General features: G+C 43.7%; 2 protein-coding genes across 2 annotated transcripts in view; one reads left to right on the plus strand and one right to left on the minus strand.

Annotated features, from left to right (window-relative positions):
- Positions 1–14,580, plus strand: part of hecw1a (HECT, C2 and WW domain containing E3 ubiquitin protein ligase 1a) — a 98,390-nt gene that overhangs the window by 44,532 nt on the left and 39,278 nt on the right. The window lies entirely within an intron of this gene.
- On the minus strand, positions 7,149–14,067 carry LOC146661581 (uncharacterized). Its single transcript, XM_085418059.1, has 2 exons — positions 7,738–14,067; positions 7,149–7,542 (listed from the first exon to the last, which is right to left on the minus strand). The coding sequence occupies exon 1, from the start codon at positions 13,800–13,802 to the stop codon at positions 8,085–8,087; it is 5,718 nt and encodes a 1,905-aa protein (XP_085274185.1). The 5' UTR covers positions 13,803–14,067; the 3' UTR covers positions 7,149–7,542; positions 7,738–8,084.

A 14,580-nucleotide genomic window follows, 5' to 3' on the forward strand; every position in this document is an offset into this window, starting at 1 on the left:
AAAGCGCTTTACACTACATTCAGTCATCCACCCATTCACACATACTGGTGGTGGCAGCTACACTGCAGCTGCCAATGTTAATAATAAACATTTTAGTTCTCTGAAAATCATCCAAAAGGCCCCAAATCAAAAACATGGTGAAGTCCAGCACCTGAATTAGCAAAGGTGAAGCATGGCCAATACCAGCTGGCTCCAACTGTCACATGACACTGTGTGGCAGGCAGAAGGTGAAACCCAATACAGGACTCTCAAGACGAGAGTTTAACTCTGACTAGACAGAAACCAGGAACTGACTGTGTGACTAATAAGCTGGAAGCAGCTACAGTTATACAGCTCACACAGGGCACACAGCAAGCAGGACGACACAACAAAACAAAAACAGAAGCAAACTGAGGGTTTAAATAAAGATTAGGCCAGAGTGGAGAAACTTGGGGAACACAGCTGAATAGAATCAAAATTCTCTTCATTCCCCAAATTGTCGTATTATATAATTTCTCTTATTGTTGAAACAACAGAAGCATTTACAAAGCAAAATGTCCTGCTGCGCCCCGTACAGCACCAGAAAGGATAGTTAGGGTGAAATCAGTGTAATCCATGAAAATCGTGTTTGCTTTGTGAAAAGCAAAAGCACCTAATTATTGTAGACTTGCTGGAAATTACTCTACAATCTGTTGTGGACAAAGCAAATGAGCGGCATAGGAGGAAAACAGAACACAAAAAATGTAAAAAACAAAATATGACGTTAATGTTAAAAGAGTCCGCTACATTTAATTTCCCCACTCGTGCAAAATATATTATGTTAAATCTGTTTGTTTGTTTTTTAGATTCATTCCTTTGTTTTTGTATCCAGACATCACAAGCAGGGAGTAGCTCTAACAGAGGAACTGATTATATGCCCTTGTTACGACCCGGCTCAAAAGCCACAACATAAAAAAGGAGACGAATACCAGAGTGTCGGTGAGCAGAGGTTTTATCTTAAAATGGAAAACCAGGTTGGCTAAAATGGTTGGTGCCACCGAGGCAAAGACAAGCGAGCTCTCTGGGAAGCTTGCCTCAGGTATGCTTTTATCCACACCTGACTAGGTGTGGATAAATGAGGTAGCCAGATATTTGACATGGTTTAGGGACTGCATTGTGAACAATACAAAATGTGAATAAGCAGTAACCATTGTTTCAATAGGAGATTATAAATGAGGTGATGCCAATCAGCACTGTTCTGTGCTTAAGCTTCTACATGATCTGGAATAGAACAGGCATAACTATGCTGTGACCCTGTGATTTGTGCACAAGCTCCACTGATCGCAGGATGTCCTGTGGCACAGTCTCTATCTTTATTATGTCCCTCAGGAGACTCATACAGAGATTTAATGTGGTGTCCCAGTTGACAGCATCCACTCAGCTCTAAGTCACTTTCCTTTTTCCAAACTGATCCCATTTTGAGCGAGCTGCTCAGCTTGCTTGGCAGTGATGTACTGTGTCAACTCTAATGGAACATGCTGGCTCATCCAGCAGACTTTCCATACTGCAGTCCAGCACTGCGCTGTATGAGACACAATTTTGAATCAAAACTGAATGTTTAATATGGCTTCCTGTCTGTAGAAGCAGACTCTGTTGTTTACATAAAGGTGTGCAATTCTCTGTTAACAGATAATTGTGTTTTAAAATGAAGCCTGATTAAACTAGAGCAGAAGCAGAGTAAGAAACCATTAGTAACAATTAAAGGTTGAACTAACGGCTAAAAAGTCAGGCGAACAGAGGTTGACCTGAATGTAACGGATTTAACGTCCAAGTCAATCAACAAAACAGGCTACAGGACATATACAATGGCAAGTAATAAACTAGGGATGTAAGCAAAACAGCAAACAATAGAAGAAGGATAGAAGCAAATGACATGAGCGAACACATGTAACTAACAGTAACTTCCAGGCCATGGCTAGCTGCTCACAAAAATCCACAGCTTCCATGAATAATGCTTTTAAACAGATCCAACTAACTGTGGAGGAACTGAAGAAGTAGTAGACAGGAATGGAAGTCAAGATGAAAAACAGGTGGAGGACCCAAGAGCAAAGAGCCTACAATACACAGTTAAAACACTGAAAAGAACTGAGGGCTGTAACAAACACTGGCAAGTTAGCACAATGACACTGGAAGATTGTGATTATCTACCACTAGACGGAACTAGGCAGTCCATCTGCTTGATGAACTGTTCTTGGGTCAGGATTGTTAGCTAATGGCACCAGCGCAAGAGCGAATGTTGTAAGCACTGTGTGAGGAAGTAGAAACATACCCCTACATTCACTTGAATTTCACACCTAACCTGGTGTCTAATGTTCTGTTGCCTAGCGCTTTAACAGTGACACTGTTCATGTCTATAAAACTGATAATTGTTTCCTGGCAACAGAAAAAGAAAAAAAATGAATTAAGGTGTTTGTAAGAATCTTCTTATTGCAGATGTTCATCAGGGGAAACAAAGACTTTAGATGCTACTGGAAACTTTGGACCCTTCTACTCTCTCCAGAGGTGCAAGAGATTGCCCAGGAATGGTGGCACTAGACAATTGATTTGTCAGTAGGCAGAGGTTTCATACCTATAGATCTGTAGATCTATCACATGGCAGTTTACACCTGTGAGAAATAAACCAACTTTGTAGTACAGAAACCAAAGTTACCTGGATAAGACAGTACAGGCCTCAGGACAGGAGCCCAGTTCATCAGTCACATTAAAGTGGGACGATTAGCCTGCCTGACCAGGCAAGATTGCTAATTTTGGCTTGATTCTAATCAATTAACAAAAAACTGAGATTAAGGTAATTAATCTGGCTGCTGTCCGTTTGCCAGCTCCTTAACATTCACTGTTTTATAACCACTCACTTTAAATACAGTGGACAGCCCAGTGAACCTGCTCTGTATGACCTTGTAGGGATCAATGGCCTGATGTCGAGACGCTTCAGCTCCTCCTGCGTGGTGGATTTGTGGTGCTGAAATGAAAAGAGCATTTTTTTGGCTTGAGGTGAATGTTGTTGTGATTTGGAGCTGTACAAATAAAATAGAATAGAATTGCCTTTTTTTTTTGTGAGACTCAACCTCTGTACGCTGTCAATCAGAGATGAACCTAACCATGGTGGTGTTATCGGTAGACTTGACGATGACGTTGGTTGGTTTACAGTCATAAGTGTACAGGGTGTACAGAAGGGGGCTGAGAACGCCTCCCTGCGGGGATCTGGTGCTGAGTGAGAGTGGGGGAGAGAGGTGGGGCTGACTGAGTGAGGCCGGTTGGTTAGGAAGTCTTTGATCCAGGAGCAGGTGGCAGCGGGATCTGAAGGTGGTCCAGTTTGGTGGTGAGGATGTCTGGGTTTATAGTGTTGAACACTGAGCTGTAGTCCACGAAGAGCATCCACATTTAGCTCTTCCTGTTCTCCAGATGGCTCAGCAATCTGTGAAGGGTGATGGTGGTGGCATCCTCCGTGGACCGAGTTGCTCTGTGAGCAAACCGGTGGGGGTCAAGGGAGGGGGGTGGACAGTCTGTCAGAGCTGGGGGGCTCTGGCCTGGTAGTTGGTGAAATGCAGAAGGCAGCTGTGAGCTCAGCCTAAATCTTTAACATATAACTCTGAAAGATGACAGACAAGGAGGGCTGAATTTTGTGAAATTTAGAGTCAAGGATTTGTGGGATTCTTATTTAAAAATACATGAACCGCAGCCCTCATAGCGCTGATAAGTATAAGCCTAATGGATGGATGAATGACCCAGAGCAACTTTACACTCTACTCTAAAATACAGTACATTCAGTATATACAGTAACTATATATACCTTGATGGCGTTGTTTCCCTTTGAACTTGGGTTCTATGAGCTATTTCTGCTGTGATAAAACAGGTAATTATTTACACGATACCCACATTACCCCACATCCACCTCCCGTCCATCCTGTGCAACCCCACTGGCACCTTCCTCTGCCTGCTCTTGTAAATGATTCACTCGTTCTCCATTTAATCCTCCTCATTTATCTCTCTGCACTAGGGATGGGTACCGGTGTCCGTTCTGACATAAACGGTAGTAACCAGACCGAAAAGCAGCGCACATTTCGGTGCTTTATTTCGGTGCTTTTTTTCCCTGAGCTGTGATACACTTCTAGCCAATCATTTTACGTTTCCGAGAATAGTAGGCGGGCCCAGGTACGTACGTTCAGTTAGAGCAGAGCTACAGATTAAAAATGCCCAAGGCGAAGCGGTCAAAAGTCTGGCTGTACTTCACAGCAAAATATGCAAACTCAGCAGCCTGCAACAAGTGCTTTAAGCTGATACTGTGATACTGTCAAAGGAGGTAACACCTCGAATCCGATGAAACACCTGGCGACGCATAGCGTTTTTTTTAAAAGCCCAGAAATGCGCCGTATTTGATAGCTTGCTGCGAGACCTCACACCGAGCGCATCTACTGCGGGTGTGGTGCCTGTTATGCAACATCCCCCAAAAACACGAAGAGGAGAGTCTTGGCCCCTAGCCCTGCCAGTGTAGCAGAAATGATGAGGATGATGATGCAGCAGCAGCCGTTCTTCTCTGCGTGAGTAGCTTAATGTTGTTCGTGTGTAATTTACGTTGAGTACACTAACCACGTTATTAAATTAATGCATGTAAGGTGAACTAGCAAACATCATCGTAGCTACATGCGGCTGTCTTCTTGTTTGATGGCAGATACTCCCTTCACCCTGGCTAAAAAGGCTAAAATGACCAAAGAAAAAGTGGGAAACAGTTAAACATGAGAGGTTTTTGGACAAAGTTTGTGTTTTTTCCATTGTTTAAGCACTGCTTCCAGCCAAGAGTGATACCATATATGCCCCATAGCTGCAGAAAAGGCTAACATTGTTATCTTTTTACAAAAAACAGCTGAACATGAGAGGTTTTTGGACAAAGTTTGTGTTCTCCATTCTTTAAGCACCGGTTTGAGCACCGTTTGAGCACCGGCACCGTTTCAAAAGTACCGATTTGGCACCGGTATCGGATAAAACCTAAACGATACCCATCCCTACTCTGCACACAGATTTCCACAGCTAACTCTTTTTTTCCCGGTTTTCATTTTCCTGCATTTGCCACTTCATTTTATCCCATGCAGTCAGATCCATTTTACATTGTTCTGCTCTCATTTCTTGAGTGAATATGTTTTTCCTTCTGTCCTTCCCACAAAAACGTAAATGACCTTGTAAATAAATGTTAAACAGTAAATAAAAAGTAAAATGTTTATTTATGCTATTTAAACAGTGAAATTAACTTTTTTCGTAGTTAATAGTTTTATCATTTTTCATTAAGGGCTGGTTTTAATACTTGTATGAAAACCTTTTGGAGTCAAGGACTGGCTAATGTGTAGAGTCCACGGACATCAGCAAGTGTTATTTCCTTTCTTGACATGTTCTGCCAGCACGCTCCAAAGAAACACACCCTTGTTTGCTGCTAGTTTTGACTTCAGTGACTTAAAAGCATGCTGTGGTTGTTAAGATCATGTGAATGGCTTAAAGGCCATTAAAGGGAGCATTTCTTTGCTAATATATACCTAAAAAACCCTGCCCTTTTCTGGATGCTCCAAAACTGATCAGAAATGCAAAGTCTGCAAAGGAAATCCAGCAAACCAAAGCAAAGTCTAATTTGCCCTTCCTCCTCTTGAGCATAAATAGTGTTCGCCATTTGTTGTAAAGCCTCTGTGTTTCATGAAAGCATCACTTGATTATAGACTGAGTAATTGTTGTGATGGGTGTGAATAGAACAGCTGGTTATGAAACTACTTGTTAGTCAATTGTCTGTAACCTTTGAGCCTCTGAAAATCTCCAAATATGCTGTACTTTTGTTAAGACCTTTAAATTAAAAACCTCCACACATTTAAATGATCCCTCAGAAAAGTACACATAGCTAAGGATAGTTAACCTTGGGGTTACATTTTGTCGAAATATTACCTGTAGGGACAGAAATGCTAAAATAATTACTAAAGCCAGTGCTGGTCTTACTTAAGCACAAACATTTCAGAATCCAAAGAAATATCGTTATGTTACTGTTCTATGTTACAGAAGGAGTCTTTAAGTTTAATTTAAAAAGGAAAGGTACTTTTAATGACAGGTTTAGTTGTTGTGTATACCACCAGAATCTTCCTTTGATGTTCTGATACCTTTGATGAGGCGGCTTCAGGGCAATCCATACTTTAGACTGACATTAAGAACCTATGGAATTGGGCTGTTGGCAAAAACGAAGGTTTTCCTAATTCAGAAGTCCCTCACTGCAGCAGGCTCCTTTGTATTAATAGTATGGTTGCAGAAAGACCTGTTCTACAAGGTTTTCACAGGAATTATTCATGTGGGCATCTATTGTATAGGAAATTAGGCATTTAGATTTACACAGTGAAGTCTTAGGAATTCAATTTTAAGCATCATATTAATGAGTTTGTTGACTAATCTGACACTAAAGAAGAAACATTTCGACCACTTACAGATGAAGAAAATAATGTTGATTAGCTCATAACTGCTGTATAAAGACACTTGAGACCATCAGTGGAGAAGTACTGGAACAAATGGGTTCCATGATGGCTGCACGTCTCAGCTTGCAGAATAGAAGTGCTGCTAATGCACTGATGCCTGAGTCCACGCTTCAAAGAGTCAGAGTTGTTATTCTGGCGTGAGCAAGGTCAAAAGCATATTAAAGACGAAATGTTTCTACTCACCAGTATATAAAGAGTTATCAGAGCTGCAGTTTCTTTATACTTCATCATGACCATCATGAAGTAAACATTAGAAATACTCTCAGAATAAAGGCTTCAAACAAGCCTATTACACCCAAAAAAGGGTGTTTTTGGAGCTCCTTGCATCAGAGCCTCAGCTGCAAATTATCCTACTTTAAAGAGTGAGGAGGCTGAAGTTAGTCCGAATACTGTCTGAAGCATCAAACACTGAATGTAGAGCAACATATATCAGCTAAAACATTAAGACCACTAACAGATGAGGTAAAGAACACTGATTACTTCGTCATAATGCAGGTTGTTATTGGAAATCCTTGGTTCCTACTGGAGCAGGGCGATATGACCAAAAATATTTATGACGATATACATCTGAAAATTTGCAATAACGATATAACTGACGATATAATTGACATTAGACAAATTACTTTACAACTCCACAACTTTATTAGTGCAAAAAAACCCCAAAAAACATCAATGTATTTTCACTTAAACAAGCAGCTGTTTTTTATGTGCATTAAAGTTATATACAAATGTAACAGTGCAAATGCAAATTCCTCACTGACAGTTTAACCAAAGGGCATTTCCAGTGGAAACTGGCCGACATATCCTCAGCACAACCAGGTATAATATCCACAAAACTTAAAAGAGGTTATACACACACAATACGGTAATATTATGTTGAAGCGCAGTCTGCTGCCCTCAGGTGAATGTATGGCTATTCACCCTATGCAGCGAGCTTAACATAAGAGGAGATGGTTCCAGGAACGACAGGACACATCGCTTTGTCTTTGTGTCTTTAACGGACCGTTTTTTCCTCTTTTAATTTGTAAGACTGTGAACATACAGTAAAATAATACGTAAGCATCAGTATCAACATATTTTGTAAACAAAACAGAAGTTAGCAACATAGCTTTCCTTATGCTTTACATTCATCACTAACATCTTTCCTTATACGTTCAAATAACCTTTTAAGTAACATGAAAGTAACAAATCTTACAGAAAGTGAAGTTAGACATTGCTTACTTACAGATTATGGCTCAACAAACTCCCCAACGATGTAAACTGAGCTTAAAGTTGTGCAGCTTGTTTTCTGCTCCATGCATTTTCTCACGCTGCCTGTGTGAACTTTGCCTGCTGTTTACAACACATCACCAAAGGGGGCAGTGTAGTGCACACCAAATAACCAAAGAAGAAGCCACAAACTGAAGGGGTAATACTGCCCACTATTGGGAAACCTGAGAAATGCGCCAGCCAAAGAAACCCAACAAAGTAACAACCGAGGGGCAGAATACTCCCCGCCTGACATCCATGGAATGTCACCCTCAACTAACATGTAAAAGGCAAGTGACATACAATGAAACAAAGCTTCTGCTTCTAAGTACAATCCTTAGACACCAATAGCACAACCTCACTTATAGGCCTTATGTAGCACTTGTTTTCACCCTTGCGGAAAATCCTCACCTCTATCTTCCTTACAAGCCCATCCTCACTGGGAAAGGTTTTGGTGATAAGTCCAAGTGGCCAGTTGTTCCTATGTTCGAGTGTCTCTCTTAAAAGAACAACATCTCCTGTTTGTAGGTTAGGCTTTACTGTTTTCCATTTGCGGCGGTCCTGAAGTCCTGAGATGTATTCTTTTTTCCATCGTCTCCAGAAGACATCAGTGAGGTATTGTACGCGCCTCCATTGAGCTTTGAACAGATCACTGTTTCCAAACTGACCTGGTGGGATTGGTGGGGTCGTAACCTTTTGCGTGAGCAGCATGGCTGGGGTAAGGATGACTGGGTTATCTGGATCTGCAGAAACTGCTGTTAACGGACGAGCATTCACTATTGCAGTGACTTCAGCCATTAAGGTCACTAGTATTTCATGGGTAAGCTTTGCATTCCTGTGTTCTAGGAGCATTGCATCAAGGATTTTGCGCGTGACCCCAATCATTCGCTCCCAGGAGCCAGCCATATGCGACGCATGTGGGGGGTTGAATAGCCATTTGCAGCCAGAGTCTTCAAGAAAGCTGTTTAGTTTGCTGTTGTAGCAGCCCTGTTTGTCTATTTGCAGCTCTTTGCAGGCACCCACAAAATTTGTCCCACAATCGGACCTAAGAAGTTTGACTGCACCTCTGATGGCAAAAAAACGACGCAGGGCATTGATGAATGATGACGTGTCCATTGATTCTATAACTTCAATGTGAATGGCCCGTGTACTCATGCACGTAAATATGACTGCCCATCGCTTTGCATCCGCTTGCCCACCACGCGTTTTTCTGACAGTGACAGACCAGGGCCCGAACACATCAAGCCCTACATGTGTGAACGGAGGGTCAGTGGACAGCCTATCCTCTGGTAGCTCAGCCATAATCTGTTCCTGCTGTCTGCCTCTTAGTTTTCGACATGTCACGCAGCTGAATATCATTTTGCTTATTGCTCTTTTTCCTCCCACAATCCAAAAGCCTGCAGCTCTGACTGCTCCTTCAGTAAAATGTCTGCCCTGATGGCATACTTTCACATGGAAGTGTCTTATAATGAGCTGGGCAAGGTGGTGTTTGGCAGGGATGAGGATAGGATTTGTTTCATCCGAAGTCAACTGTGCTCGTCTTAGTCTCCCACCCACTCTGAGGATTCCATTTGTGTCAAGAAATGGGTTCAGTTTGCTAAGTGGGCTTGAACTTTTGAGGGGCATACTCTTTTCAAGCTGTCTTATGTCTTCTGCATAGATTTCTCTTTGGACAGTGCGAATGATAATGATCTTAGCTTGATCGAGCTGCTTTTCGGTTAAATGCTCACTACAGCTGTGCCAGCCCTGACAGGTGCCTTCTATGTTCTGCTTAAAGGACTGAACAATGTGTCGGAGTCTAGATATAGCCTTCAGTAGTACATTCCAACTAGAAAACCTTTCGAATCTGGCACTACTGAGAACATCCTTTGCAAGAGTGGTAACACAAGTAGTTACCTCATGACGCAGTTCGTTGTCAGTCTCTGGGTCTACAAGATCAAACGACTCTGCCTGAGATTGACCTATTTCTGACTTGGTAAGAAAAGCAGGTCCACTGAGCCATGTGGAGGTAGAAAGCTGCTCAGCAGGTAATGCGCGCGTGGCATGATCAGCCAGATTTAAGTGAGTGGGCACATAATGCCACTGGTGAGCTTGTGTGGATCGCCTGATGCGTTCCACTCTGTTGTGCACGTAGATGTAAAAACGCCTCTTTGTGTTGAAGATGTAACCAAGGACTACTTTGGAGTCTGAATAGAAGCTCACCTGATCAACTGCGACGTCCAGCTCGTCCACGACCAACTCTGCCACCTCGACAGCCAGGACCGCTGCACAGAGCTCAAGTCTGGGTATGGTGATGTCTGGTCTTGGGGCAAGCCGTGCCTTGCCGAGAAGGAAGCCCACCTCATTATGACCATCTCTGTCTGTGAGTTTAAGGTAGGCAACAGCGGCCACTGCCTTGGTAGAGGCATCGCAGAAAACATGGATTTCCTTAGTTACTGCTGCAGAGAGTGGTATTGAGGTGAACATTCTGGGAATCTCAAGTTGTTGTAGATGTTTGAGAGAGTGTTTCCACTGTTGCCACTGTTGTAATTTGTCTTTAGGGAGTTCAGTGTCCCATTCACGAATGTCAGTGGAAATGTCTCTGAGTATGACCCTGCCCTCTACAATGACAGGGACAGCAAAGCCGAGTGGGTCGTACACACTATTAACGACTGACAATACTCCACGCTTGGTAAAGGGCTTCTCATTGACGGTTATTTGGAACCTGAACAAGTCTGTAGACAGGTTCCAGCCCAAGCCCAAGCTTCTCTGCATGGGTGTCTGCCCAAGGTCAAGGCCCTGCATGTCAGCTGCAAGGTCCTCACTTGGAAAAGCGTTTGTGATGGTAGGACAGTTGGATGAGATTTTATGTAGGCGTATGTTACACTGAGCCAGCATCTTCTGAGCCCCACAGAGAATGTTGATGGCCTCATCAGTGGAAGGAAATGATTTTAGTCCATCATCCACATAAAAGTGGCGTTCAATGAACTCTCTTACATCATTGCCGTGTTCTTTTTCTCCCTCCATCGCTGTTCGTTTCAGTCCATAAATGGCCACTGATGGGGAGGGGCAGTTCCCGAACACGTGGACTCTCATCCTGAATTCCTGTACTTCTCCATCCAGATCATGGTTTTTGAACCACAAGAAGCGAAGGTAGTTGCGGTGGTCTTCTCTGACAACAAAATTGTAAAACATTTGCTCCACGTCGGCCATGACTGCGTATGGGTCAGACCTGAAACGCATCAGAACTCCCACAAGAGTATTATTGAGATCTGGCCCTTTTAGTAGCACATCATTGAGAGAAACATTGTTGTATTGTGCACTTGAATCAAAAACCACCCTAATTTTTCCTGGCTTCTGAGGGTGATAAATGCCAAAACTAGGAAGATACCAGCATTCTTGTTCTGGAGCTAAAGCTGGAGCTGGTTCAGCGTGGTCCTTACTGAAAGTTTTGTCTAAAAACTCAATGTAATGTTCTTTCATTTCAGGTTTCTTTTTCAGTGTTTTGCGGAGCGTCATTAAGCGACTGAGGGCTTGGTCCCTATTGTTGGGTAAACGCTGTCTGGGGGAGCGGAATGGGAGTGGAGCTACCCAATTGTTCGCCTCATCTTTAGTAAAGTCTCTGTGCATAATTTCCAGGAATAATGCATCTTCTACTGAAAGAGCCGTTTTGTCATCATCTGCTGTTTGCTGGAAAATGTGTCTGCCTACTTCTGCTTGTGTCTTCTCGAATTTAGGACAGCTTTCTGTGTATTTGTCTTTTATATAGATTTTGCTTGCACAGGGGCTAAGGGAGGTAGGGCGCCCGTTATTCAGAATGTCTGTCTTGAAAGAGTTTACTGTGGGTTTGTGGGCACCTGAGAGGCAGACATCGCCTACAACCACCCATCCCAGATCGAGGTGTTGGGCATAAGGTGCACTGTTTGGACCATTTACCTGACTGCGAACCTTGTGAGCTTGGATGATGTCCCGGCCCAAGAGGAGGAGAATGTCCGCGGCTGGGTCCAGAGGAGGGATCTGTGAAGCGAGTGCGTGTAGATGAGGGTGAGCCGACACAGCCTCCTTGGTGGGTATCTCATCTCTATTATCTGGAATGTGATCACATTCTGTTAGTGTGGGCAGCACCATGGACACTTCCCCATTTACATCCTGAATAATGAAATTAGTTGCTCTGCGTCCTCCAGCCTCTGACAAACCTGCACATGTTTTCATGGTGTATGGGAGCATAGCGCCTTTTACATTAAACATGTCGAAGAAAGCAGACCTGGCTAAGGATGAGTTGCTTTGATCATCCAACATGGCGTACATCCTCTTTTTCTCTTCAGGATTTGTGCGGGGATACACGTCGACTAAACAAATCTTAGAGCAGGATTTGCCTTTTAGACCTGGGCCACACACCTCTGTGCAAGCAGTTGTGGTTACAGGGCTTGAAGGATCAGACTCCCCGCCGTGGCTTTGAGGCAGGAGGTTAGAGTCCTTGGTTGCCCACAGAGGTGGACCAGCATGCATGGCAGACACATGAGCGTCACTATTACATTCTGAGCATTGGATAATGGCTTTGCAATCGTTAGCTCGGTGACCTGTGGAAGAACAACACTTATAACAAATAGCATGTTCTTTGAGGATGCTTTTCCTTTCATCTAGTGTTTTTGACCTAAAACCCCTGCATTTAGCAAGTGAATGGGGCTTGTGGTGAATAGGACATTGTCTGTCTGGGTTGAGAACTGACGTTCGAGCTGTGACATTTGTTTGACTAATATCTGTTCTGTTCACTGCAACCGCACCTCTGTATTTAGTTGGTTTCAACAATGGCTTATCAGGTTTTGGAGCTACTATGTTTGAACTTTGTAACATAAAGCTAGGATCTGTTTTCATTTCTGCATAATCATTTATAAACTGAACAAAATATGAGAAAGGTGGGTAAACTGCACCGTTGTCCCTTTTGTATTTTGTCCCCTGTTTCACCCAGGACTCCTGGAGTCCGTAGGGGAGCTTTTCCACTATCGGGTTTATCCCCCTTGGGGTGTCCAGAAAGCTAAGGCCGGGTAGATAATTTTCACTTTGTGCATATTCTAACTCCAACAGGAGATCTGCAAGCTCCTGCAATAAGTGAGTGTCCTTATTAGATATTTTTGGAAAAGACTGTAAGCGTTGGAAAAGTGCTGCTTCGACTACCTCTGGAGAACCAAAACTTTTGTCCAGGCGTTGCCACAAACGTTGAAGACCTGCGTGTGGGTTGTTCACATGGACCGCCCTGATCCTCAGCGCATGTTGTAGTGACTCCCCGCTGAGCCACTTGGTGAGAAGGTCAAGCTCTTCGCTGAACTTGAGGTTGAGGCCTTCTATGGCGTTGCGGAAAATGGACTTCCAGGACAAGTAAGACTCAGGACGGTTGTCAAAAACCTTGAATCCCGCTGTCAGCAGATCACGGCGTGCTAGATAGGCTGTGAAATCTGAGAGTTCAGTCTTTGGAGGCAATGAAGGTTTAGGCTGGGTTGCAATGTCAGTTTTTCTGTTTATAGGAGGGGACTTTGGTTGCTCCTGATCTACAAAATCAGTGAGATGTTCACCTGGAGAGGAGGCAACTGGTGGTTGACTCTGTCGTAGATGCTGAGCGTTGTTATTACCAACCAGTTGTCCTGTATCAGGCTTTCCGTCTTCATTAACTACCAAGCTGCGGTTAGCGAAGTGAGCGTTCACATAATCTTGAGCGCGTCTGATGGAAGGAGGTGTTTTAGAGGAGACTCCTTGTTCTGTGAGGTCAACGGCGTCATGCTCCTCATCGGCTGCCGCTTCCAGGACATGAGCTGCGGCGAGCGCTGCTTCAGCCTCACCCTCCTTCTTTAGAGCGTTTAGTGTTGCCTCGATGCGTGCCTTCTCAACCTCCATGTCGATCTGGCGTTTGGCGTACTGTGCTCTAGTGCGGGCGGCTTCTGCTTCTGCTCTGGCTCGGGCTGCAGCTTGACTGGCCGATGAACGACGTGAAGAGCGTGAAGAGCGTGAGTGGCACTCTGACCGGACCACCATCTGGGAGAGAGGCGGTGACGCTTCAGGCTGAGACATCTTGGGTGCTTGATAGGTAGATAATCTTCTTACTCTGCTGCCCTCAGGTGAATGTATGGCTATTCACCCTATGCAGCGAGCTTAACATAAGAGGAGATGGTTCCAGGAACGACAGGACACATCGCTTTGTCTTTGTGTCTTTAACGGACCGTTTTTTCCTCTTTTAATTTGTAAGACTGTGAACATACAGTAAAATAATACGTAAGCATCAGTATCAACATATTTTGTAAACAAAACAGAAGTTAGCAACATAGCTTTCCTTATGCTTTACATTAGGGCTGAACGATATATCGCATTTGCAATAATATCGCGACATGATCAAGTGCAATTTTCTAACCGCAAAGGCTGCGATTATACTCTGGACATGTCCAAATTCATGGGCTGCATCCTCCTGAGGCCGCATTTGTAGACCGATTACGTCACAGCGACGCGCCGAAGGCTGTCCAAATTACTACCATATCCCAGAATTCATAGCGCGGCCCAGCCAAACTCCAGTTTCCAGCAATGGCGGCCGCTACTAAGTTTTAAAATTACTCATACTAATCTTTCTGGGTCACAAAATAAACTTTTAACATATTTTCAGGCGAGAAAGTAGTTGTGTAAACATCAAATATCTGCTCGGTTTATCAAGATATCCCATATTTGCAAAAGTGCATCGACGTTTTCAGAGGCGTCTGCTACCCACCAGCTCGACAGCTAGCCGGGAGCTCGAGGGTTACTGATGCGGCCGAGAACGGCACAACTCCCGGCACATCATTTTCAGATCACCGCGGAGTTT

This window comes from Rhamphochromis longiceps, linkage group LG9, assembly GCF_057381845.1.
Source record: "Rhamphochromis longiceps isolate RC_006_pf linkage group LG9, R_longiceps_female_GT1.1, whole genome shotgun sequence".
In the NCBI taxonomy this organism is placed as follows: domain Eukaryota; kingdom Metazoa; phylum Chordata; class Actinopteri; order Cichliformes; family Cichlidae; genus Rhamphochromis; species Rhamphochromis longiceps.

What these genes read in the sequence shown, in the direction of transcription:
- LOC146661581 (XM_085418059.1), bottom strand. Translation starts at nt 13,802, where the DNA reads ATGTCTCAGCCTGAAGCGTCACCGCCTCTCTCCCAGATGGTGGTCCGG.